This window comes from Thermobia domestica, chromosome 11 (assembly GCF_964235325.1).
Source record: "Thermobia domestica chromosome 11, izTheDome1.hap1.1, whole genome shotgun sequence".
Classification (NCBI taxonomy): domain Eukaryota; kingdom Metazoa; phylum Arthropoda; class Insecta; order Zygentoma; family Lepismatidae; genus Thermobia; species Thermobia domestica.
The window spans coordinates 222,094,090-222,121,608 of NC_137464.1; the positions used below are offsets into that span (position 1 = coordinate 222,094,090).

The window sequence follows — 27,519 nt, forward strand, 5'->3', positions numbered from 1 at the left end:
ATAGAAGCAAAAATTTTAACACTCCCCAGCTTATACATCTATAAAACTATTCTTTTTACTGTGAAAAACAAGCATCTTTTTATCTTTAACAAAAATGTTCATAGCCATAATACAAGACAAGGTAGTGACATATTTGTGATGCATCAAAAATATGCTAATCTAAGCAAAACCGTGTACATGAATTGTGTCAGATTGTATAATAAACTTCCTCTGTACTTGAAAAATATGACCAATGTTTCCATTCTTGGTAAGACTTTATATAATATACTCTCTGAAAAGTGCTGTTACACAATTAAAGAATATTTAAATGACTCATTAACTGAAGAGTTGGAAACAGATACTTACCCGTGAGTACATGCCTGGTGTGGTACAACAGTTACCTAATTAGATGTAAATTGTCATGTTTTTATACTTAATATGTCCTATTATGTGGTTTTGTATTTTAGAAAGATTGCATGATGTATACGTCTGGTACTTGACAATATTGTATGTTTTTTTTTCTTTCTTTGTGACAACTGTAATGTTTACATGAGAATTTCTCATGCTTTGTAAGCTAATGAAGCAGGCAAATAAATGAAATGAAATTCAATGAAATCTGCAGATTTCACGAACGTTCTGCTGTTTTGCAGCGCGTTCTTTGTTGTTTACTCGAACAAAATCATAGGAAAATGTGTCGGGATCACAATGTGAGAGAGGTCTTTGCAGTCCCGTAGCTAGAATTCAGAAAAAGGGGGGTCGAGATCATATTTGGTGGGGCTGACTTTTCATCTTACAATCACACATACATACTAATTAACAACTGACAGTTTCAGTCGTAAGGGGGCTCACAGGAGGGATCGCAGGGGGACTTTTTAAAGTTATTATGATACAAGCAGAACAAGAAACAATATCATGAATAATAATGAGCAGTATTTAAATAGTTAAACTTGGCTTAATGGTAGATCGTTCACCTCTAGTGCAAGGTATCTGTGGTTTGATTCCAGATAATGTGAATTCGCGATGGACAACATCGTGTTCTTAAGTTTTCTCGAGGTTATCCCGTTTCCTCCTACACTACCATTCCACCATTTCATAATATTTTTTTCAAGTAATTGTTTTCATATTTTGCTTTTTTGCGTTCATTCATCGTTTTCTTTAGCCTAAACATAATTGTGGGACGTAAACTAACAAATTTCATTTCAGACCAAGGAAATAACCATGATATATTGAAAGGTGTATTGCTAATAGCTGATACTATTTTTCTACTTGACAATTTGATGATGAATTAACCAGAATAAGGTACTTAGATTAAAATATTATCTTGATGTTGTTTGTACCTGATATTATTAAGTGATTTCCCTTTATTGAAGCTAGTAGTATTCTACTGCAGTTGTGCAATATGTAATGCATTTCATTTTTCTTTTGCAGGATCATTTTAGGCTAAAAACTGTCCTCTCAACTTTATTCAGGCTACAAAATTTTATTACAGCATGGTGTTCACAATTTCACGTGCTATCGGAATGCCTCCGAAAGTTGAGGCTGTAATCATTTCTTTGCTGGGTGTGGTAAGCTATATTATATCAAAACTAAGTAAAAATTTATTGCCTTCTGAATTCTGATGATTAGAAATGGATGGTAGTGTTATTTTATTATGCGCATAGTTTAACCGGTCAAAGTACTATAGGGTAGTCACGAAGGGCGCCCATGTTGTGGTTTCCAAGGGGGAGCAAGTATAAGCAACGTTTCAAATTTTGCTGTAACTAATGTAAAAATTCTATTAGGTTTTCGATATTCCCGAGTACAATTTCCTCTTAGGGTGGTAAGCGCCCCACCTTGCCTCCCTGATGAGCGCCCTTGGTAGTCGCATAATTTAAGATAATTAATTAATTTAACTAGTTATTTTCCCCAAGCCTTCGGATCATCCGCACGCTACCGACATCTGTTGGTGGGAGGTAGGAGGCAAACGCAGCTAGTGATTACTATTATGAATGTGGCTCACAAACTGAGCCATCTTGATTTTATAAATAGTACTAATAAAAATGTTTTGTGCCATGTTAATATTTACAATAAATCTTGAACACACGGTTGAAAATGTAGGAACAACTAATTCATACCAATCATCCTGAATTAGATTTTGCCTGGAGGGTTTTCCCTCATTCTCCCCACGTAAATGCCGGAATAGTACCCAACATACCCAACAAGTCCCAAGCTGCTTCTTTTCTTCTCCCTTCCCTGTATAGTGTGCTCGCCGAGTGACGTCATTCCTCACATGTGACGCGCTTAAGGTCATCGATCCTGGTAATGCCCAGAAAAATGTACAGTCAGCGACAAAAGTTTTTTCCGTTTATTAAAATTGATTTTGAAAATAACGGTGGTATACAATCATGGTATATCTGAAACGTACAGAAAATTACGTTCTTTTTAATTTATTGTACTCAAATTGTCCTTTCAGTATGAAGTAATTTACGAAACTAATTTCATCAAATGGAAAGAACATTTGTCGCTGACTGTACAAATAATATTTTTTAAAAATCTTGGAATCTGCCATCCGATAAGTACACATGAAAAGGGTTAGAGATTTTTAATTTTAATGAAAATGTGCCAGCCCTTATCTTAGTTAAAGTATAAAATAAGAATTTTGGAAGTAATGACTGTTGTTGGTTCATTTCTTGCCTATGATAAATTTCTCACCGACCGACAGTGCCTTGAAAAGTTAAAATTAGTTAGTCAATATATCTATACTAATATATTATTTTAATAACGTGTTTGTCTGTGTCAGATCTTCACATAGAATGGAGTCATTTCGAGCCGCCACATTTTGTATGCAGATTGATTTTCACCAGATCTAAGCGCATACGAAGTAGTTTTTTTTTCGATTTTTTCGAGGGATTGGCAGGAGTCAATATTATAGTACGTACATGTATTGTGAACTGTTTTCCAGTGAGGAAGGCAACCCGCATTGCTATACTGTATTGCAAGTTGCATAATCCAAGAATCGATTGAACGAATGCCTTGGGAGAGGAAATTTTGTTGTATACGAGGAAGTGCTGAAAAGTTCGTAGTTCAACTCAGAAAGACTGCAGGTAGATGACGAAATTTTTGCAGTTATTGTCCCCCCGAAGTTAAATGCACCATCTCGCACGGTGCTCCAATTTTTGCAAACCACTTTAAAAAACTGAAGACTGTTCTTTGCACCACTGTACCGTAGCACTGATCAACTATTCATTAGATTTAAAATGCTTTCCTTTTTAGTTTTCTTTAAGTATGGAGAATTAATAATAGTCTGTTGGAGCTAGATATAGGGAATAAGGAGGGTGATCTAGACATTGACCCCCTAGCTAATGCCATGTCAGTTGTGTTTGCAGTGCTCTTCGGACATTGGCGTTGTACTGAATGAACAGCAATCCTTTGTTCAATTTTCCGCAGCGTTTCACTTTCAGTTTTTTGTGAGTAATGTAGAGTGATATTCTGTATTAAATGTCAGACCCTTGGTCATGTGGTCTATGAATACGACTCCATCCTTACGGTATCCCAGAAGAATGTTGCTAACACTTTCCCACACTGTCCCTTGAACTTCTTCTGGCAAGGGTAACCTGTATGCCGCCACTTCATTGACTATTGTTTCATTTCAGGATCGTAGTGCTACAACAATGTTTCGTCAATCAGAAACAGATCGGCATTGAGATCAAAATAGGAGATAACTTCCCTTGATGCTTCAACTCTTTAACGCTTATGATCTACTGACAGATTTTTGGGATTCCATTTTGCCGAGAGCTTGCGCATCCTGAAGTCATTGTGGGTTATGCTACCGACGCGTTTCCGAGAAATGTTCATAATCTCTCCCAGATGTTTTGCTGAAATTCTGCGATTTTCAAGAATAATGTCATGAATTTCATCAACGGTTTTGGAGACAGTCACTGATTTTGATCTTCCTGCACGTGTAGCATCATCTGTTGAGAAAGCGCAAATTTAAACTGCACAACCAACTTCACCGCTACATATGACGGAAGGCAGTCCCGTAGTATTTCACTGATTTCCTCATGAATTTGCTTCGGTGAATTTCCTTGTGGGGAACGAAAATTTTGAAAACAGCTCTGATCTTGATGATCGTGAAATTCGCTGGTTGGGCATACATGATCAATTCAGGGGCCTGAAAAACACAATAACAATTTTGTTGTAAATATCAAAATTTGAATGTGTGTGTATATACAGAACTATGTTTTTTTTTTTAAACTCTACAGTTTTATCATTCTAGCTTTATTCTCTCTGGGCTGGGTTACGAATGTTTTAGCAACGCCTCATATTTCACATATACTTTCAAAGATTTTGCGTTGACATTATTCTTCCCGCACGAGGAACGGGTACTTCTACTAGTTATTTCATAATATGTACTATAATGTATAGGGAATATTCAAAAGTAGCAGTCATTGATATGGTCCCTTGGCTTCCTGTAATTAATGGACACTGCAAAAGACATTAAAAGTCAGTTACCATTTATTCAATTTCTTAGATTTCTGGCACAAGTATTGCAAACAACTTGAGGTGCCCGAACTTTCTTGATCTCCAATTTTACACCCAAAATAACAATAATAGTTTCTTTTTGACTAATGGTGTTACATACTGTTGTAACAAAAGAAACGCTGACCAAAGCTTCAACACGTTGTATTTTTAACTATAACAGTTTCAGATATCTAAAATATCCTTCATCAGACACGAGAGCCATGCCAAAAGTTTTAGCTCTGACCACAAGAAGCATCGAACTGGAACAAAACATTTACAGTTTTTCAAAGTACTGTCCACGGACATGAATACACTTTTGGATCCTTGTAAACCATTTAGAAAACTTTTCATTCCACACACTTTCGTCTATATTGTCCACAGACTCCAAATAAGCACCAATTGATGAACAGTGACGTCCACGCAAGTGTTTCTTCACTTTGGAAAAAAAAAAAAAAATCGCACAAGGCCAAGTCCGGCGAATAGGGTGGATGTGGCAGTACTCTGAGTCCTTCCTGGTTCAAAAAGTCTACAGTTCTTGCAGCACTGTGGGCACTTGCATTGTCATGACGCAACAGAAGATGGCCGAGTTTTGTTCTTAGAAATGCAACAACAAATGTTAATGAACAAAGGCAACAATGGCTACGCTGTAGGGACACTATGGGAGGCGGAATGTAGGAATACGTTGCATTCATTCCGCGTTGCATTCATTTTTTGTGTCCCCTTGCACCGCTACTGCATCGCCATCACTTACGCATAATTGGATTCTTCGGATGGGGTTTCTTTTGATGTTTTCTTACCCGACATTCCTATTTCTCTCCGTTACACAGATACTGTATTCCTACATTCCGCCTCTCATAGTGTCCTTACAACGTAGCCATTTCTGCCTGTGTTCATTAACATTTGTTGTTGCACGTTCCATGTCACATCCCCTTCTACAGTTTTTCAGTGTAAATTGTTAACTTTTCTCCGCGTTTCATTCACTTTCTTTGTGCCCCCCCTCTGGCGCCGCCACTGCTTCGCCATCACTTATGAATAATTGGATTTTTCGAATGGGGTTTCCTTTTATATCTTTTGACCCGATATTCGTATTTCTCTCCGTTCTTGTGATATTGCAAATTGCCGCCTCGGAAGGCGACATTTCAGATGTCTCTGGCGTCCAAACGAAGCCGCAATCACCCAATGTTCATAAGACATTTATTGCTTACATTTACCTGTAGATTCATCTCTCAAATTTTTCGACATTGATGCGTGACCACCCTATATATATATAGTAAGGGAACCTAAAGTGGAATATTCCTAAAACGGAATACCATGATATTTGTACAATGCAGGTTGGCAACGCTGACTCCAACATTGCAATATGTGACGATATACACCCCCATCGTTTGAGGTATAGTGTTGAAGTGGTTGCTTGCTTAGAAAACTATCAGGAGGGAATAGTTCATTTTCATCAAAATCGAGTTTTTTTGGAAGTAAGTGTATTATACAGCACAATTAAGGATTTTGATATTGAAATTTAGTTATAATTATGGCTGGGAGTAGTTGTGATTCACTATTCTAAAATAAGCTAATTTCTATTATCGTTGTTCTGGTTTTAAGCAGTGACTTGAGAATGAAATTAAATATGGCTGTGTACCTAAAGTGGACTATCCGGTATTACTTTTGGGAGCTGGTCTTAATCGTAATGTATTTAACGAAAGTACGTTTCTCAATGCAAATATTGAAGATGCCTAAATGTTTACTATTCAAGACGGTAGATCTACTTTCACTGACTCTGAACACATTTCCCTTGATCCCAAAGTGTTGCCACAATCGTCGAGGAAAACTTCTGTAGGATACGTTTCAATGATAACAGCAGCTCCATATAAGAAACAATTGGACCAATCAGTCTGGTGAATCATAAAGAACCCGTCTCTGAAGTCATGTGATTAACAGAACATTCCGACTTTCGGTGGAGTAAAGTCAACATGTGTAGGAAGGAAATGTTCTTCACCTGCAAAAAGGAAGCAAATGGTTGCGGAGAAAAGGCATAGACGTACTAGTAAGGATTCTGCCTAAAATACAGATTCATCGTCTGCTTGTATTTTCATAGTTTAATGAATGATAGCGATTCATCATTTTCTCTTTCTGAAGAACAAGAGCACACTACTGGTAATGAAAGTGTTGAATGTATGTTTCGTGGAGGTCTTTTTACGGATGATACGCACAGTGAACAATGGATCAAGTGTGTGAAATGCAATTCGTGGTGTCATATTGGTTGTTCTAGTGCTGAAGAGAAATAAAAAATTTACATTTGTGACTTTTGTGTGTAACTTTTTGTTACAGAGATAGTGTGCCATGTTTTTCACTGCGCTTTGTGTTCATCTACGGAGGTAAATGCATGGTATTCCACTTTAGGAACCATTTTTCATTCGTCGAACTTCGACTTCTTGTAGTTTTTTTTTTTTTTTTTTTTTTTTTTTTTTTTTACAGTTATTCTTTCAACGTTTGTTGTATTTCCAAATTGAATATATGGTTTAAGATAACAATTGTCCTAATTTATATTGGCATTTAATTACTTTTTTCCTCCTTGTATTCTTAGTACAGTGCTCAAAAAACAAAATGGTATTCCACTTTAGGCTCCCTTACTCCATATATATGTTCTATACTGTCTGATGAAGTATATGTTAGATATCCGAAACTGTGTCAAGTTAGACCTATATTTAAAATATAGTGTGTGTTGGAGTTTTTGGTCAGTGTTTCCTTTGTTACAATATTCAATTCAAAGCCACGGATAATGTTGTTACACTGTTTTTGTGAAGAAAATGCCACTTCCTCACACACATAGCAGAAGGTGTCCGCACTGTTTACACAATGTTGCGGCATTTTTGTCTATTGAACAAAACGAAAAAAAAAAAAAAACTTTTGGAAGAATTTTTAGGAACTGCTGAAAAATGTACGTAAATTTTTATCTGCAGCACTTTTGCATAAAACACATTGACAACTCTGATAAATGTTGTCATTTCGCACACTAGGAGAATGCACCTGAGATAAGGAACGAAAAGAAACTGAGAATTTCTATGGCTCTTTCAGTGTTGCCACATCAGTGTGAAATTTTACTCCAAATTTGGTGAATATGTTCAGTATTGTAACATTATTATCAGACACGGCTGTAAAACAAACACGAGAGCTAATTTTCGATTTTCGTTTTCCAATTCGTTTACAGTACCAGAAAATGAATAAGAAATTAAATGAAATTTTTGAGTTTTACGTCCCACGGTTATGCTAGTTAGGCTAAAGGAGACGGTGATGATGAGTGATGAATGAAATGGTGGAATGAAGAAAGTGGGAGGAAACGGGAGAACCCCGAGAAAACCCACGCACACGGTATTTGTCCACCACAAAGTTCATTTGGCGGAGGCTGGGATCGAACCCGGGACCCCAAGCACCAGAGGTGAACGCTCTACCACTGAGCCACGGCGGCCCCAAAATTAATAAGAATTAGGTGATTTTGTTCAATTTATATTTTCGTTGTTTAACAGATCTAAATGTAATCCTTGAAGTAGGAAATTAGAATAACGCTATATTTAAAATCGAAGAAGAGCATATGGTTTACCTATATTTTTAATTCTCTTATTATTTACAGATGGCAAGCGTTGGGCTCCTTGTAACTGATATCGGAGACAGATGTCCCTACAAAAGTAAGTTTCTTGCAGTTCTTACAACAAATTAGGCTGATTATTCACGAAATTCTAATTAAATATTGCTCGTTATCAAAGCTTGCAACTTGTGTCAAACAACTTTAAATAATATATTTCGCTAATTTTCTAATTATTTGTAAGAAAAATGAAAGTTCATTATTGTCAAGCTATCAGCTGGACTTATTTGTTTTTCCTCTTTCCTTACCTAGTGAAAATGTTAAACATGAACTAGCCTATAATCTGGAATTTAAAAAATATCGTTCAAAGTTCTTCACTGTGGTGTGATCAATGATATCAAAGCGATATTTATAACTATTAAAATGACCAATTAATCACAACATGTGTTATTGGTGTTTATGAATTGAGAAATAAATCTTTATGTTGAAAAACGAAATAAGCTTTAACTGAAATTTGTAATAGTGTGAGTTATTCCACAATTGTTGTAGTACAAATAACAGATATTTGGACCTGAGTAAACTGTGTACAAGTAGGTCTTAACTTACAGCAGAACATTGAGAATTTTTTGAGTTCCTATGGAACATAAGGATTTCTGGTTTGTAATCTACATGGAAATGATTATTTTTAATACAATATACATATATAGTAGATACAACTTATAACTGTAGATTTAATTGTAACTTACTTACAAGGGCGCCGATTTCTCTGTAAATTTGGGGGGGGGGATGGAGTATTCAGATGCAGAAGGTATATCCTATATATATATATATATATATATATATATATATATATATATATATATATATATATATATATATATATATATATATATATATATAAGGATTTTAAAACAAATTGCATTCAAATTATGTCAAATATTGTATATTCATAAATACAATAGGGGGGCCCACATGAGCTTTGGGGGGCCCGGGCCCCTTGGCCCACCCAGGATCGATGCCCTTGCTTACTTAATATTTACACAAGCTAAACACTTATATCATACTTGCTAATTTTCGTTTTTCCGAGTTTAAAAATTATAGAATTTTATAACATTTTACGTTTTTTAATTATACCTTTTTATCAGAAGTGTCATTTCAGATTTTGCTTGGGAGGGGCAAGACTCCTTGATATAAGTAAACTTTCGTATTTTTCACTGATTTACTACTATTCTATTAATAAAATCTATATACATATCAAACTCAGGGTTCGATTCCCGGCGGGAGCTCATGTGGTTCGGATTCCTCTTTAATCAGTAGATCTACGTCTCATATAGCCTCGCTGCTGAACGGGACGTTAAAATAAAATCAACTCAACTCAACAACTCAAACTCAGAGGAGGCAATTGCCCCCCCTGCCTCCCCTAAATGATGCCCCTGCTTTTTATATGCATTTTTTTTTTTACTTTTTGATTTTACTTGCTAGTTTGAGCAACCGATTTTCTCACAAATTCTGAGCTTTACTCATTATGTGGAATTTAGGGAGTATTCGATGACCTTAATCTGCCAAAATACAATATGATACTCAAAATATACGTAAAGTAAATCATTGTTCAGAATAGAATGAGATAAAATTAGTTCAAGGTTCAGAGGAAAAAGAGCATGTTACGTTAGTCTTTAAAATGGAAACCAAAAATAAGTCTTAAAATCGATACCTGGATTGTATTATTAGTAATGGTATGAAGTGTGAAGGTGAAATAAAAGTAAGGATAGGAATAGCGAAAGAAGCCTCTAGAATTAAGAAAATACTATTTTGTGGGACCTTGAATAAATAAAGAGTTGAGGAAGAGCCTTATAAACTACTTCGTATGCAGTATTGTACTCTAAGGGTCAGAAACATGGACATTACGTTAAAAAAATGATGAAAAGCAACTTGAAGTTTTCGAAATGTGGGTGTGGAGAAGAATTGAGATAATTAGCTGGATCGAGCAGGAAACGAATGAGATGGATTTTAAAATGGTAGGGGAGAAAGGAACAATTTCAGACATTATTAAGAAGAGGAAGAGAAACTGGTTTGGACATTGCCAAAGGATGAAGTATATCATGATGGACATGCTAGAGGGTATGGTGGCAAGAAAGCGAGGGGGGGCGAAGGAAACTATAATTAATGGATGATATAAAAACAGAAAAATCATACATAAAGACGAAGAGATTAGCGGAAGACCGTAGAGCATGGAAGCTTCTCAGCTGTGGCAAGTAACCTGCCAGTAATGGCAGAATACATATGATGATCACGATAATATATATGGTTTAAATATAATATCAATATCAAATACAGATAGTAAAGAAGTGAATAATTATTTTGGGGACTCATTACTGCGGTGCTAGTGCAGTTACATATGAGTTTTAGCAGTCAATTGTAGCCGTCACCTCTCTAAGTACTCGGTATATTTTAAATATTGGTATAATAATAATAATAATAATAATAATAATAATAATAATAATAATAATAATAATAATAATAATAATAATAATAATAATAATAATAATAATAATAATAATACGAGTAGTAGTAGTAGTAAAACACACCAACATGAATATTTACTGATTGAAACTACAAGATAAAAAATACACAAATATCACTAGACTTACGTTTATAATACAGAGGACATTCTTTTTCTGTTTATTATTTCGAGCAGTGCTGTAATCTTGGTTAACATCACATCCACTTTAATAAACCTGATTTTAATTAGTAATTATTGATGTTGTTAATAATATGTCTAATTTATTATTTAAAATGAAAGTGTTTCCACATGTCATGAAGGAAAATTTGCAATGAAATGCTAAAATAGTTTATAATCAGGAAAAAAAATTCAAGAGAATTTAATCTATGAGCATTCAAAAAATCGTAACAAGGTACATACACTACGTTGTATTTTATAGGACATATAGCAAGCAAAGTGAGTGTGTTGATAATGTGAAAATTGCAGCAGCAGCAAATGATACTTTCACTCTGTTCGTATTTATTTTACAAGGTAAGAACGTCAATAATAACTAATTATAGTAAAATCAGGTTTATAAAAGGGAATATTTAGTGATCAAGATCACAGTGTTGAACGAATTAAAACAAGAATAATAGGATATTCTCTGTGGTACACAGGTAGATCCACTAATGTTTAACAATAACATGGGTTGGTAACCTTCTTTCCAAACAAAGGAATACACAATTTTATTTTTACCATTTTATAGTAAGCCACACCATCATTTCGTTAGCAATCGCAGCAACAGATTAAACAATGTGTATTTTCACTTCACTTTTCTGTTCCGCTAAACCCACTTCTTTGTATTCCCTTGATGATGTAGCTTGCTTCACTTGTTTATATTTCCTTGATGTTTCCATCTCTTTTACTCTTCTTAGCATTTAGCTAATCCTTTGTGAAAAGGATCCAAGGAGCAGCCGAAAGCTTGAGAGTGCAAGAACTATTTAAAAATCTGAATTTGATTTAAAAAGAGACTTCCGAAGTATTGTTGAGCATGTTAGCATACTTTCCACTAAATATATCCCTGTTACGAGAATGTACTTGCACAAGAATATTCAAGTTTTTTATCGATAAAATTCCTTTCTAAGTTTCCATTAATTTGTTATTGTAAAAGTTACACATATTCCTGTGTGTCTCATATAACCATGGTGCTGCAAAAACTTTTTTATTTATTTATTTATTTTTTTTACAAATTCACAATCAATTAATCTGCGCATAGTCTTGACTGATGTCTACCTGGGTAAATGCTAGAATTTATTCAAATATTATCATACTTACTAATAGTGGATTAAGTATTTCGAAAACGGTCCACTCGGAAAAATAGACCTCAATTCTGGCAGAAATCATGGACGCAAACTAAGCACAGTATCACCATTAGTCTTCCATAGATTTTTAGCTTATATATACATAAAAGGACTATTTAGAGATCTGAATTACCTTCTGCTCATTTATTCGTGTGTAGCTGTCTTTGCTTTTTTTTTTTTAAATTCTCTTTCTGACCCTTCCTTTGTTTTGTTGGCACTTTTTTCTTCGTTCCACAGTTTTCTTTTTCTCCATTTTCTTTTTTTGCTTCTGTTACTCTCTCCAGAATTTCTTTCCACTCCGTTTCTTACGCATAATCCTTTTTCCTGCTTACTGTAATATCCTTCAAACATTTGAATGATTTCTTTCCTTCTTCTTATTTCTTTTAAAATCATTTGTTCGTCAGCCTTTGATTCTTGTTCTAGTGTTTCTATATTCTTGTTCTAGTGTTCTAGTTTGAGCATCCCGTCTCTCTGTTATGGTTTTATTTTACACAGTCTCCCTTCTTAACATGATATCATGTTTATGTGGTTTTCCCCCCTCAAGACGTTTCCTTGTTTACCCTATTATATTATCTTACATTCTCTGAACATGTCTTCATATATTTATAATAAATTTCTAATTTCTTTGTATATTAATAATTCCCTTCTCTCTGTTCTATTGCTATCTTAAATAGTTTGTCATCTCATTTTCCGTGGCTCTTTATTCTGTCTTTCCAATATAGTTTCATCAATGCTCTTCATTCCATAAGCATCCTTTTCGTATTTTTCTTCTTCTCCATTGCTTTCCCCGTAAGTTATTTTGATCTTGCTTTCCCTTCAGTATCAGTTTTCCTTTGTCTGTTCTCAGAAGATATTTCTTTTCACCTGCTCTCGTTTCCTTCACTATTAAAATTTTCAGATTCTATTTCGAAAGTGAAGTAATTAACAGTTGACTAAAAACGTTGAAACTGAGCTAAATTTGAATGTGTCTTGGTTAAGAGGTAATGAATTTCGATCCAAGCCAGAAATAGCGGTGCAAGTGTCGATGCAGTGACTATACTTCAACAAACAATTTTTAGCCCGTCAGAATCTTTCATGTCCTATAATGTCACAACAGTGGCATACGTATAGGAGAGATTAGGGATTTTTATCCTTCCCCTCAACAAGATATATATATATATATATATATATATATATATATATATATATATATATATATATATATATACAGGGTGTAACAAAAAGGTACGGAAAATTTGAGGAGTGGATTCTTTACGGGTAGACAAACAAAAAAAAGTTCATATGTCGGGAAATGCATCGTTACACAGTTACGACCATTAAGCCGCCTGATGGTGTGAAATAGTCACACTTTGTTCGCTCCTTAATGTTACTTAATTTAAACCTCAATAACTCAGCCTCGAATTAAGCTAGAAAGATAATTTTGGTAACAATGTGTTCCTGAATGATGAAGCTTTCCGCCGATATGCATTATATGAGTGTACCCCCAAGAGGGAAGGAATGCCATCCCCAAAATACTGATCGAAAAAACAACAACAACAACAAAAAAAGTCTCCCGTCCACCGTGGTATCCCCCACATACATAAAATACATATTAGCGGAAAGCGTCGTCCTTCAGGAATATATAGATATCAAAATTATCTTTCTAGCTTAATTAGAGGCCGAGTTTTTGAGGTATAAATTGAGTCACATTAAGGAACGACCAGAATGTGACTATTTCACACCATCAGATGGCTCAATGGCCGTAACTCTGTAACAATGCATTTACCGACACATGGTCATATGAACTTTTTCGCTTGTCTACCCATAAGGAATCCATCCCTGAAATTTTGCCGTACCTTCTTTTGTTATACCCTGGTATACTATACGCATATAAGGCACACATAGTACGATATTGTAGTAAAAAAAATATTCGATACTTAGTTGTATAATTGCAAACTGGAGTAACTCAAAAATGAGTATTAGTACGTTCAGAATGCAGAAAAAAAATAATTAAAATAGTGTGTAAAATGTCTAAGCGATCTTCATGTATAAACGTGTTTAAGAAATATAAATTGCTAATATGACCTACTTTATACATATAACTAACTAACACTATGCCCTATGGACACTGGAGGTTCAATGCCGCGTTCACTAAAGGTCTCTATTGACTCCTGTCCTTAGCCAACGTTGAATATAAACAATTATTAGTTTTAACGAATACTGTTAATTTATATAATTCTCAACCACATGGCAATATGTACGTTATTCAACAAATTATGTAATTTTTTTTGTAAAACTTATAAAGTTGTATAACAAGTTACCATTAAGGTACAATAATATTCATGATTTACAAGTATTTTGAAAGGCTGTTAGAATTATTGCTAGAAAGAAAGTTATTATTTTGTTAGTTATATGATAACATATAGATGTATAAGATTAATTATAACAACTAACGACTATAATGCTTAATTGGAAAACAACCCTATATGTAAGCTGTAATCAGGCAAATAAGTATCATATCTTATACAGTATATAATGAAATCGAAGTATAAATTTTGCATTTAAATAGCAAGTAAAAGACACTCGAAGTTTTAAAAATAAAATACTCCACAAGCGAAATTCATTGTTACAAATATTAAATTAAAAATGAGCCCAACATATGAAGACTTTGGGGCAAAAACAGGTTAAGTCCAAAAAATGAAAATGTAAAGGAAGTAGCTTCACAACGGTTTCCACTCATCCGATTTTCTTCAAACTTGACACCTATATAGTAAACCGACACCTATAAAATAAATCGACACGTAATATTTTAATTCTTTCGGAAAATAGGTTAAGGGGGCTAAGAACCCCTTTTCAAAAATGGTCCCTCTTTATTAAAAGGACCACATTAAAGGAACGAAACTCTGCCGACGCAAAGATGACTTCAAAGTAGGAAATACGGGTTTTGTCGTTTTTGCGAGGAAAGAGTTTAAGGGGGCAATGGCTCCCTTTGAAATGACAAATGACCCGCACAATCTTTACGGAAATTAGATTTCGGTGGAATTGCTTAAAATCGTGATATGTTGTAGATATTGTGTACCTGAGAAAAAGTCTCAATGGGCACAACCAAAAATCACTGACCGTTTGGCGACTACAGTTCTACTTTTTTTGAAAACAGTCGAAGATTACGATATTCTGGATTTCAGTAAGAATGACCGAAACCGTGATATATTGCTATATATATTCATACACCTTGGCAATCGCAGATAAGATAGAAATTGGTCGGAACTGTTCAATGTTACTAGCTGAGTCTGTTTTGGGTATTGGACACACAACTGACTCCTTCCATTTTTCAGGAAAGGTACATGTTTTTATAGATAAATATAATATTCAGCGGTTGTAAGAATATATCTGAACAGCCTTTCACAATGTACGTTGGGATCCTATCTGGGTCACTTGCTGTTTTCGATTTCAACTTACTTATTGCTTCTTTTATTTGTTTTACGGATATGAGAAGCAGTGAAAATATACGGTATCAAGAAGAGCACTGGAACGATCATTTAGAGACATGCTCGATACGTCATAGTCCGCTCTTAAAGAGCCATAGACTGAACTAAAATGTTGCCCGAATGCTTTAGCTATGTCCCTATCATCAGTAAGGTCGTGACCATCGTACTGTATGAGATCAGAAGACAAGTGACGCGATTTATTTTTAATGAAGGACCATAATAATTTCGGATCATTCTTTAATTTATCTTCTGTGCTGCTTAAAAACTCTTTATAAGCAGCAGTTATTTCTGCGTTAATTACCCTACGCAGTTGACGGAATTGCTCTTCATGGTACTTCGTGTTGCCTACACTGAGACTTTTTTTCTTTTTTACGATGATACGTTTTACGTTTAATTTTATTAATAATATTCGGAGTAAACCATGTAGGGTAGATTTTATTAGTTGCACTTTTACGGGGAATGCAATCATCAAATATTTGATACAATACTTCATAAAATAGATCCACAACTTGATTGACATCCTTAATATTCTGCAGCATCCCCCAGTCCACAGCTAATAGATTTCGGTAAAGTTTTTCAAAATCTGCTTTCACAAACATCAAACTTTTGGTGTCCCCACAACAGTAAAACTGCAAGTGAGATGGAAAGAAAATACATATTCAAAATACTATAATACTATCATTAGTGGCGGATCAAGAAGATAAAAACTGGAAGGGGGATAGCGAGACCCCTGACTATGATAGGAACAGCGGAGTCTCGTTAATTCGAACTTGGATAATTCGAAATATTGGATAATTCGAACAGAAGTCCTTTCCCCTTGAAAACTGCACTGAAAAGATAGTAAAAAATCGTGGATAAATCGAACTTTTGAACCTATGTTTTGGATAATTCGAAGTAAATACAGTTGAAAAGTTTTAATGTTGTACAGATGTAAACAGAGAAATACAGTTTTAACGTGTTTTCAGTTATCCAGATGCAGCCATAGGGAAGAGTAATACAAAAGATAAATAGAAAATCTATGTAATGATAAAGATGAAGGTGAGTTGGGGAAGAAGTAAAGATAGAGAATGTGTGCCAATCTCATCTTGTTTCAGAATTGGTTGAAAATTTAAGATGAATTATCGATAAAGTCAACCAAGTGTTATTAATATCGTATTCCACGCAATACATGAAATTCAAGATTTATTGACCGTACAAAACAATCAAATTTAAGCAAATGAGGTTTACGACTTTTTAAAATTGAGAACAGAATATTCAAATTGTTTCTGGTGTTTAATTGTTTGGGCTATTCAATGTATGTTGTAGTGTTGTACGCAAATATATTTTCCATTGTACACGTAGTTTGAATTATGTGGAGTCAATGTCGTTTGTTAGTTTGCGGTATTCGATCACGCAAATAATAAGCTGCTTTAAAGGTAAAGTCTACACCATATGAATATATTTTTGATGCACAGTACTTTGGTTTGTTTGTAGTTATATATGTGAACATGTTGTTGGATAATTAGAATTTTGGATAATTCGAAATTTTTCGTGTCCCTTTGGACTTCGAATTAAAAAGAGTCCACTGTATATCACGAGTTTACTATTAGCTTACAAAAATACACAAATAATAGCTTCAATTATTTTCATCACTCAAAAAACTGGAGGGTCCTGGGCACCCGGTCCCGACCTAGATCCGCCACTGACTATGATCATGATACGACGGATTTCAAATGAATACGAACATTATTTAATACTTTTTAATATTTATTCAAAGGATCTAGGCACTTATATGCAAAAATCAGAATAAATTATTTTCGTCTATCCAAAGTAACAAACAAATTAACGAATTTATATGACTCAACAGATTATTTCGCTCATTCAATATTGAGTGGTACTCTTCCTATAACTCTTGCAAAGTAGCAGTTTGAAATGTGTGTAATGTATGCGGGAAGAGACTATAGTATTGTGTACCGCCACGAGATGGTGTTACTGCGTCCTATAGGTGGCGCATTGCAGGAGCACTTGTTTTGGCTTGCGAGTATGCCAGTGACAGCGATAAGGCAACAGGGAAGTACAGGAGCATGGGTAACGCTGGATAGTGTGGTTTATCTGGAGGAAAAGAAACTGTTTCACACATCCACAAGAGGTTAGTATCCATAGGTGGGGAAACAGGATCAAGTCGCAGATCCGTGTTTCTTTGGGTATCAGAGTTCAAAGATGGCAGGGATTGTGCTAGAAAACACACAAACACTGGGCATCCAGCAACTGCTCGCAAACCAATTGCCAGCGTGTCAATGACTTGATAATGGGGTACAGGCGAAACAAGGCAGAGAAGGCAGCAGGTCTATCACGGGAAACCCTCCACGTCATCATCCATGAGGATTTAAAGATGAAGAAGGTGTGTGCACAATAGGTGCCCCAATTTTCACCATTTCGCGGAAACAGAAGCGTGTGGAGGTATGTCAACAGTTGGTGAAACAGTACAGTGCAGGTGCAGCAGAGTTCTCTGAGCTTCTGGTCACCGTCGACGAGTCATGGTTCTTCCACGAGACTCCAGAAAAGAAACGCCAGTATATGGAGTGGAAACATACTGGGAGACCTCATCCCAACAAGTCACGACTGTGACTATTCGTTCAGAAACAAATGGCGACTGGGTTCTGGGATCAGGAAGGGATATTGTTGGTGGATTGGCTCCCTCAAAATACAACACTCAAGAATGATCGATACTGTAGCTCACTGCACAAACTCCGCCGACGCATTCAATAACGCCGCTACGGAAAGTGGAGCCGTGGTGTTCTGCTTGAACACGACAATGCACACCACATGCCAGTCACCAACTATTGCCATTGTGCGTGAACTAAGGTTTACTGTTCTGCCAAATCATCCATATTCACCGAATCTGCTGCGAGAGACTATGCCCTATTTGACGGTATGAAAAAGGTCATGTAGGGTAAGAAATTTACCACCAAGAATAACTTCATGCAGTTATCTACCAGTGGCGCCGGGATAGCCCCAAAGAATGGCTTGCTACGGAAATACGGAGACTGCCAGAATTATGGCAAAAGTACACAGACATTGGAGAGGAATACCTGTAATATAATTTGTATTCGTTTGCATAGTAAATGGTTCCTGTGGACACACACAAAAAAATGTACGACCAATCATTTTTGAACGATTCAAGTATATATTTATATTTATTCAAGAGTATTAAATTTTTCATCATGTTAGACAATATACATATTTAATCTTACATGTTATGCATTCTTGTTCTTTTATAGAAGGATATTCGTATACTCATCTTGGAGCGTCTACCATGGCACTCCTTGGAGCTTTGCAAGTAAGTAGAGTTTAATGTAAGTTGCATCATGTTTAAGTACAATATTTCACGTTTCTCTCATATACTGATAACCAAAAGTACATTTAGTGATACATTATCTAGATTCTTCGAAGTAACGTTAATCGCATGCAAGATTGTTACTTTTGAAACTTCCATTTTTTTTTTCAAGAAGTGCATTCTTTACATAGTTTCTTCAGTCTCAGTGACTATTTCCTCAGTCACGAGAAAGCGAATCTGAACCAGGAAACAACGAAGATAAACTGCATTTAGTAAAACAATTTTTGGACAATTGTCAAACGTCGTGACGTGCTAGCTACCGAAGTGAAGTGATTAAAACTCGCTTACGCTCCTTTCTCTTCTCTTCCTGGTCAAATATTTTTAAAAAATGCTGAGACGTATGTTTAATTATTTTACATGATAAATCTAAACATGAAGTTTAATTTTTTCCAACCTTAAGAAATTCTGTTATATAAACATGTTATTATAATAACTGCCACTTCTATCTCCCTCTTCCTCATCTACTTTACAAAAAATCATTTTTAGCGGCATTTTAAGTCACAAATCCTATCCATTGTCCAAATATCAAGTTTCTAGCTTAAATAATTTGACATACGTGTTGATTAGTCAGTCAGTCAGTTAGTTAGGACTTCTCTTATATATACAAGGGTCAGTCAGAAAGTTAGTTGCACTGTTTAAGAAAATAAAACACGATAGAAATTTTACAATAATTTTGTTTTATCGTAAAGTTCCATTCACAGTCTATTTTTCAACGTAATTACCTCCATCAGTTAAGCATTTGTGGAGACAACGTACAAATTTTTCTATGCCTTCTGCAAAGAAATCCCGTTCAATGTCCGATAACTATACTTGGGCTGCAGATTTTACCTTGTCATCCGAGTGGTATCGTCGCTTTGAAAGTTCGCCTTTCATGAGACCAAAGACATGAGAGCCACACGGTGAAAGGTCTGTACTATAAGGAGGGTGATGGTCTTCTCTTGAGCTCAGCATCGTCAATATCTGTACGTCCGTTCTCAAACAGGTTGCACCACTTCGCGATAGCTTGACATGACATTACATTTTCACCATACACTTCATGTAACTGCTGATAAATTCCAATGCAGTTACACCTTTTCCCTCACAAAAAAGAAACAAAAAAAAAAAAAACGAATCACTGCACGCATTTCCAATTTGGACACTACTTGCAGCTTTCGAGACATGTTTACGACTGATTATCAGAACACCTCCACTTGCACCGTGAAAGCGCTACGTCACACGATACAGCTACATGTTTGCAGTGTTGCCACACAGTTTCATCAAAATAGCCTTTGACCGAAAATATTTACGAAGGAGTGCAACTAACTTTCCGACTGACCCACGCATATGTAAAAGTAACTCTTTCTAAACAAAAGAATTACTATCATTTATTAAAATTATTTCTACAACCCCTTTCTATCTATATTTATTAAAATTATTTCTACAACCCGCTTCTATTTTCTTGTATTTTTTCCTCTGATTAAATTAATTCTTAGTTCCAGGATGTTAGAGATGTTCCGGAAGTACTCACATAGATTAAAAGAGTATATAAGTGAGAATAACACGAATATTGGAGAACAAATATTGCCTCAGTAGTTAGGTAACAGTATATGTTGCGTTATTAGTTACGTAGGAGTTACATATTTTAAATATATTAAGGGTATAATAATACTATACAACATCATATTTCTAAAGAAATAGAGTTTTAAATTTATTTAAAACATAAACTTTCATTGCTCAACTCAACAATTGCTACTTAACAACATACGAGTATGTTACATTCATTTGTTCTTTCTACTTCTTTGCTTCTACATAAACACTGATCTATTTTATCTCTTCTGTGAAATTTCTGGAGGGGATGTGTTTTTCTATCTCCCATCACAGACGCCAATGTATACTTCTAACAGGGCCCATAGACGATCCACGGTTTGTGCAAACAGCATGTTTGTGCAAACATCGTGTTTGCGCAAACACTCGGCCATACACGATTCAACTATTTGCACAAACTTCAGTTCAATTTTGAGTTTAATCGCGTAAGCATGTCCACTGAAGCAGCTTGTTTAGCGATAGTAATTGCTTGTGCTTTGGAAGCGGAAATACCCATGAAACCAAAAAGAAAGAAGAGGGTGTGGATGAAAGAGTGGTTCAAGAAACGATCTATTTCGTTCATTTTATTCACTAACTTCTCATATGCCGCATTTTTCAAATTCCTGTTTTTATAATCACTCTTTACCTTCCACAGTTCAGGTAAATTTCGATAAAGGTCAATAAATTCTCGCCAGAGTTCTTGATTCCTATTCATTGACGCCATAGCGCAAGAAATAAGCGTCTGTACCCTAGGCTTCCTACTCGGAAATAAAGCTCGTGTTTGCACAAACATGCCCATACACGGTCGACGTGTTTGCGCAAACATCATGTTTGTGTAAACAATTTTCGAACGAGTTCGATGTGGAAAATGTTTGCACAAACGTTTGTGCAAACAGTTCATACAGCGCCACACACAGTCAAACTGTTTGTACAAACAGCCTTGTTTGCACAAACTGTGGACCGTGTATGGGCCCTATTAAGAAATTAGCACATAGTATTATTATAGTAATATGTATTATCAAACATTTAAACTGTGTTATACTGTGTTATGTGTTTGCTTTTCCTTTTCCAGGAAAATGAAAAGCTAATTCTGCCTTTAGTAGCATCGAAAGCAGTTACTGTCATTGCTTCTGCAGCATTCTCTGCACGCAAAGTTATTCAAAAACTTCCCGATATCGATTATATGTATGTTCTTCAAGTCATTCTGTTGGAAGGTAAATACTATTAACGTAAGATATTAATTTATAAGATCAGGCTCGCAACCAGCCACAGAGGTTTGGGGGGGCCAAGTCATTATACATTCTCTTACCAATAGCTAAATTGTGTTTTTTGTATTAATAATAGCATTTTGTGTTAAGGTCTAGAGGGGCCACGAAAAGTTTAGGGAGGTCAGGCCCCCCTCTGGTTACGGGCCTGTATAAGATTGACTAGCAGAAGTGTCTGTCCTTCGTACGAGGAAAATATATACAGGGTATTTCAAAACAACACCGACACCGTTTGGGAGATGAATTCTGACACTAAGATAAGACAAGAAGTACAGATCAACCTGGGTGCACAAATGCTTCCTTTCGGAGTTGTAGGCTGCCGAAAACATGAGAAAAAATGAACTTTAAAGATCCATAGTTACAAAACTATGGTACATACCGTAGTCGGGTCAAGACTTCACTGAGGAACTAATATGTGCCCTATCCAAATATCCATGATTCAGAATTCTGTGGTACCTCCCAACAATTTTTATAGAGGAGTTGGTGAGTACTTCAAATTATATGTCCGTAGCCAAACTCCCTCTATAAAAATTGTTACGTGAGTACGGTACCTTAGGATACTGAAACATAGATATTTCGATAGGGCACATTTTAGTTCCTAACTGAAGTCTTGACCCGACTATGGTAGGTCCCATAGTTTTGAAGCTGTGGACCTTTAAAATTTATTTTTGCATGTTGTCGGCAGCCTCTAACTCCGAAAGGAATCATTTGTGTACCCAGGATGGTCTATACTTTTTGTCTTATCTTGGTGTCAGGAATAACCTCCCAAACGTTGTCGGTGTTGTTTTGAAACACCCTGTATATGGGAAATATTAGAGTTTACTATTTCAATGAAAGTGTACTGAAAAAAAAAACTCTGAAGATGCTCTACTTTTGGCTTAGATTTTGAAAGTTCTACCCCTCTAGTATATGCCCTTCAATCAAAATGGCATGATAAAGAAAGTTTGAGGTTGGAACTATGTTCGGAACGTTTTTTTTTTTTTTTTTAAAAAAAAAAAAGGGCAAGTCGATTTCTATCCCGTACACTATGGAATTGATACTAATCTGGTTATTTTGAACCTTTAATTTCCTACTCCTTCCCGCCCCTGTGCCGATGAAGGTGAACTTGTTCTTAAAACGCTTGGGAGAGACTCCGAAAACTATGGATTACACAGTAATATTAGACGTGTAATATTTTTACATGTCCTCTCCTTCCCCACTCTTACTTCCTTTACTCCCACACTTACATTCAAACACAAACAAACAAACAAATAGGGATGCACGCGAGACGCGAGAAGTCTCGTCTCGTCTCGCGTCTCGTCTCGCATTTGCGAGACGAGACACGAGACGAGACTGAAAATTTTATGCGAGACGCGAGACGAGACTAAACCATGCGAGACGAGACGCGAGACGAGACTCAGTTAAGTCTCGCACGAGAAGTCTCGCGAGACTTCTCGCAGTCTCGCAACATTTATGAATTACATGTAATTACATATTTAGTGATTTTACATTTATTGAATATTCTAAGTTGAGCGTTAATGCCTCCAGGAACAAAAAAGTGATTGGGGCAATAGACATTTTATGAGATTTATTATTATTCAAGGTTGATTTTCAGAATTAAAGCCTTCTTTAGTTTCAAAACATCATTAAAAAAGAAAAGCTTTGTAAATTGGAAATTTATTACAACATGGATTTAGGACTTTATTTTGCGACACAAACACATACACGCGGGCGAGCACGAATACATGAACTTCTGTTTTTTGGTCTGAAAAGCGAATAAGTCTCCCTATTGCTGCAAACTGTGATATTTCTGTTGTTTCTGTCTTTTTCGCATTACTACTAGCGATTTATGTTGGGGGATGGCGGGGAAGTCCCCTCTCGTCAAAGTTTATCCCGGGTCCGGCTCGCAGAAATAACATGATATTTTTACATGGAATAAGTATTTTCTTTCTATATATTTATCAAAAACATCCCCCTCTAGTTCGGAAGTTTAATTCAAACACTGGTTTGGTAGGATGGCCCTATAGGTTTGATGCGACATGGTAGGAATGGCCTTATATCTGTAAGTAATTTTATTTTTTAGATCTGGCAACACATATAAGTTGAAAGCGAAAGTTGATAAAATGCGATAATGCAACATTGCTACAAGCGCGAACGAACCAGGGGCGTCATTTAGGGAGGGCAGGAGGGGGCAATTGCCCCCCGCAAGAGTTTGAAAAATGCATATACTTTAGTCGGTGCATACTAATATACTAGTAAAAAACGTGAAATTCTTATGTCGGTGGTGCTCTTGCCTCCCCCAAGCAAAGTCTGAAATGACGCCCCTGGAACGAACCGAAAGAATTGGGTCGTATTGTGTTGTGGGAAGTTCTTTTGTTGTCTACAAGCTCTTTTGGTGGTATAAAAACATCTTTATAATGGAAAATCACCCCTCAAGGAAACGACCAAAACGTGTAAGTGTTGATAGTGGCGACGATATTTTAGAAGAGCCAAATATTGCTGCAGACCTCTAAGCTGGAAAACAATGTTGGATCCAGCAACAATTTATGCTGGTTTTGCTGTAAATTATGCTATTAACCCTTTGGGGATCCCATGGTACAATCTGTACCATACGGGGTGTTTCATGGTACATTGCGTTATAACTCTCCTATTTGAGCTTTTTCGTCCGGGTTTTTTTTTTCAAGTCCAGATGCATTGTAGAAGACCTTACGTATGGTTTCACATCTTCCTGCGTCGAGACATAGGAGGTGATGACGTCATAATTCTAAAATATATATTTTCTTTTAATATTGCGGGGCCGGTCTATGTTCATTATTTTTTGGCGGGCTTATTTTTACACGTAGAAGATTGACATTTTGCACAAACATTCCGAGTAATATTTACCAGATTTTTTTTAGATTTCTGCGTTAAAACAGGGGGGGGGGGATCCAGAGGGTCAAAAAGTTGAGAAAAGGGATATTTTATCCCAAAGTCCCGTTTTTCCTCATTTTCCCGCCTTAGATACATGATGGAGACAAGTGAGTGGCCGCCTGAAAGGCAGTTCTATTCTGAAGAGAATGATGTGCGACACATGACCCTAGGGTAATTAGGGAATTGTCAGGGAATTTTTATGAAAATATACTTCTGTATAGGGGAATTTTGGACATTTTCGGTATTATTTTGTGCGGGCTTATTTTTGCACCTAGAAGATTGAAATTGTGCACAAACATTCAGTCCACCGAGGAGTATTTACGAGATTTTTTCGTACTTCTGTGTTAAAACATGGGCGTACAAAGGGGCTAAACGTGGAGAAAGGGAAATTTTTACCAAAAAAATCCCTTTCACGGGATTTTCTCGCCTTAGATACATGATGGAGACAAGTGAATGGTACCGCCTGAAAGGCAGTTCTATTCTGAAGAGAATGATGTGCAAACCATGATCCTAGGGTAATTAGGGATGTCTCAGGGAATGTTTAACAATTTCCCTCTGTATACGGGAATATGGGACATTGTCGGTATATATATATTTTTTTTGGCGGGGGGCTCGGTGGCTCAGTGGTAGGGCGTTCACCTCCGGTGCTTGGGGTCGCTGGTTCGATCCCAGCTCGTGGCATGTGGACTTTGTGGTGGACAAACACCGTGCTCGTGGGTTTTCTCGGGGTTCTTCCGTTTCCTCCCACTTTCTTCATTCCACCATTTCACTTATCTCTCATAATCACCGTCTCCTTTAGCCTAACCGGCATAATCGTGGGACGTAAAATTTAAAGATTTCATTTTCATTTTTTTTTTTTTGCGGGCTTACTTTTGCACCTGGAAAATTGGAATTGTGCATAAACATTCAGCCCACCTAGTAGTATTTATCAGATTTTTTTCAGAACTCTGCGTTAAAACATGGGGGTCCAGAGGGGCTAAAAGTTGAAAAAAGGATATTTAGACCCAAAAAATCCCTTTTTTCGGGATTTTCTCGCCTTAGATACATGATGGAGACATGTGAGTAATACCGCCTGAAAGGCAGTTCTAAGTTGAAGAGAATGATGGGCGAAACATGACCCTAGGGTAATTACGGATGTCTCAGGAATTTTTTTACCTTAGATCATGGTGTTTTACGGTAATTTGGGGCGTGGTGGGAATTCCTGATAAAATTTCTTCCGCCCTTACTATTCAAGATAGAAACTTGAAATTTGGCACACACATTTAGTATACCAAGTACTATTTATCAGATTTTTTTAGATGGGTACGTTCACACAGGGCCGCTCCAGAGGGGCCCAAAGTGCGAGAAAAAATTCCCTCCGTAATTTTCCCTTTGACATCATTTTTCCCGCTCCTGGTATATGGCATGAGCATGTAAGTGGTACCATTTGAAAGCCAGCTTCATTCTGAAGAGAATGAGGTATGAACCATGATCGTAGGGTAAATAGTGACGATGCAGTAGCTGCTTGACTGAAAGTCTAAAAAATAGCCCAAAAAGCCAGGTACCGGAAAGGGTTAATTTGACGAAAATTAATGGTCCAGGAATCAAATTCCAGCACAACTTTTCTTTTAATTTGGAGCGGAGGGGACACAAGTTCGGATACCATGTTGAACTTTAGGTTCCGTCTCCTTAGGATGCTATGAACATTCATCCCATGGAAATCAATGGCAAACCACCAAGGATTCAGCTTGCCAAGGGACTTTTAGGTTAAATACCTGCCTTCGGAGAGAATATCACATCATCATTCATTAACAGCCATAGAATAACACATTGCAAAATTTTGACCAGAATATATGCGAGACTGCGAGACCATGCGAGAAAGTCTCGCGCGAGACGCGAGACGAGACCCAAACTTTTATGCGAGACGCGAGACGAGACTTTACATTTGCGAGACGAGACGAGAAGCGAGACGAGACCAACATTTGAGGCTGCGAGACGAGACGAGACTTTTCCATTTCTCGTCTCGTCTCGTCTCGCGTGCATCCCTACAAACAAACACACACACACACACACACACACACACATATATATATATATATATATATATATATATATATATATATATATATATATATATATATATATATAAATGAATGAAAATAACTATGATAGTCACTTCGTCAGGGCCTGGAATGGTTGTTATCATTTTACTATGACGGTTCAACGTAGGGGAGGAGAATATATAACTCTTGAACCACCCGACCGAGCTCGATCAAGGTTTGAATGTAGATTAGGTTCAGGCCTGGGAGTGCTTTTATCATTTCACTTTAGCGGTACGACTTTTGGAAGGAGAGGGGGTAGATATTTAAAAATGATCGATATTAGTATATAATACTTAGTTTTCGCTATCGCTGAGATGAACAGTGACACTTCCGATGCCGTTTAAATCCAAATTCAGTGCCGCAACTTTAAAGTTTTTTTTTCTGTTTTCGGAGCCTATAACTTCGAAAGGAAGCATTTGTGCACCCAGGTTGGTCTATACTTTTTTGTCTTATCTTGGTGGCAGGAACCACCTCCCTAACGTTGTCGGTGTTGTTTTGAAACACCCTATATATATATATATATATATATATATATATATATATATATATATATATATATATATATATATATATATATATATATATATATGTGTGTGTGTGTGTGTGTGTAGATAGATGTCGATGTACACCCCTTCGACATTGCTCTGTTCATTATCAAGCCATCTGACGTGCCTATTCTTGTCGAAACTTGAGCTTAAATGTCTTCGAGATGTCACGTATCAGCTTTACGACTTTCAAAATTGTGGACTTCACAGAAATCTTTGACATTTTTGATATTTATTTTTGATTCCTTCTCACCCTTAGGACGATGGGACTGCACTCGATATTAACGATAAGAGTGTGACTACTTATCTCAGCGACCCCCCGAAAACTATGGATTCTACACTAATATGGGTCGTTTTTGATTATTTGTACGCTTGTCTACTCACTCCTGCAAGGAGCACTACGGAGTCTTACTCTCACAGTAGTTTCGTTTAGATAT

The 27,519-nt window shown here is 36.3% G+C and overlaps 1 protein-coding gene across 2 annotated transcripts in view; it reads left to right on the forward strand.

Annotated features, from left to right (window-relative positions):
* LOC145663752 (uncharacterized) overlaps positions 1-27,519 on the forward strand; it is a 44,626-nt gene that overhangs the window by 9,407 nt on the left and 7,700 nt on the right. For both annotated transcript variants that reach the window (XM_081729843.1, XM_081729842.1), the window contains exons 2-5: positions 1,408-1,544; positions 8,105-8,159; positions 18,624-18,682; positions 21,375-21,516. In XM_081729843.1, the coding sequence (XP_081585969.1) occupies positions 1,470-1,544; positions 8,105-8,159; positions 18,624-18,682; positions 21,375-21,516 (331 nt within the window). In that variant the 5' untranslated portion in view covers positions 1,408-1,469. The remainder of the gene's footprint in view (positions 1-1,407; positions 1,545-8,104; positions 8,160-18,623; positions 18,683-21,374; positions 21,517-27,519) is intronic.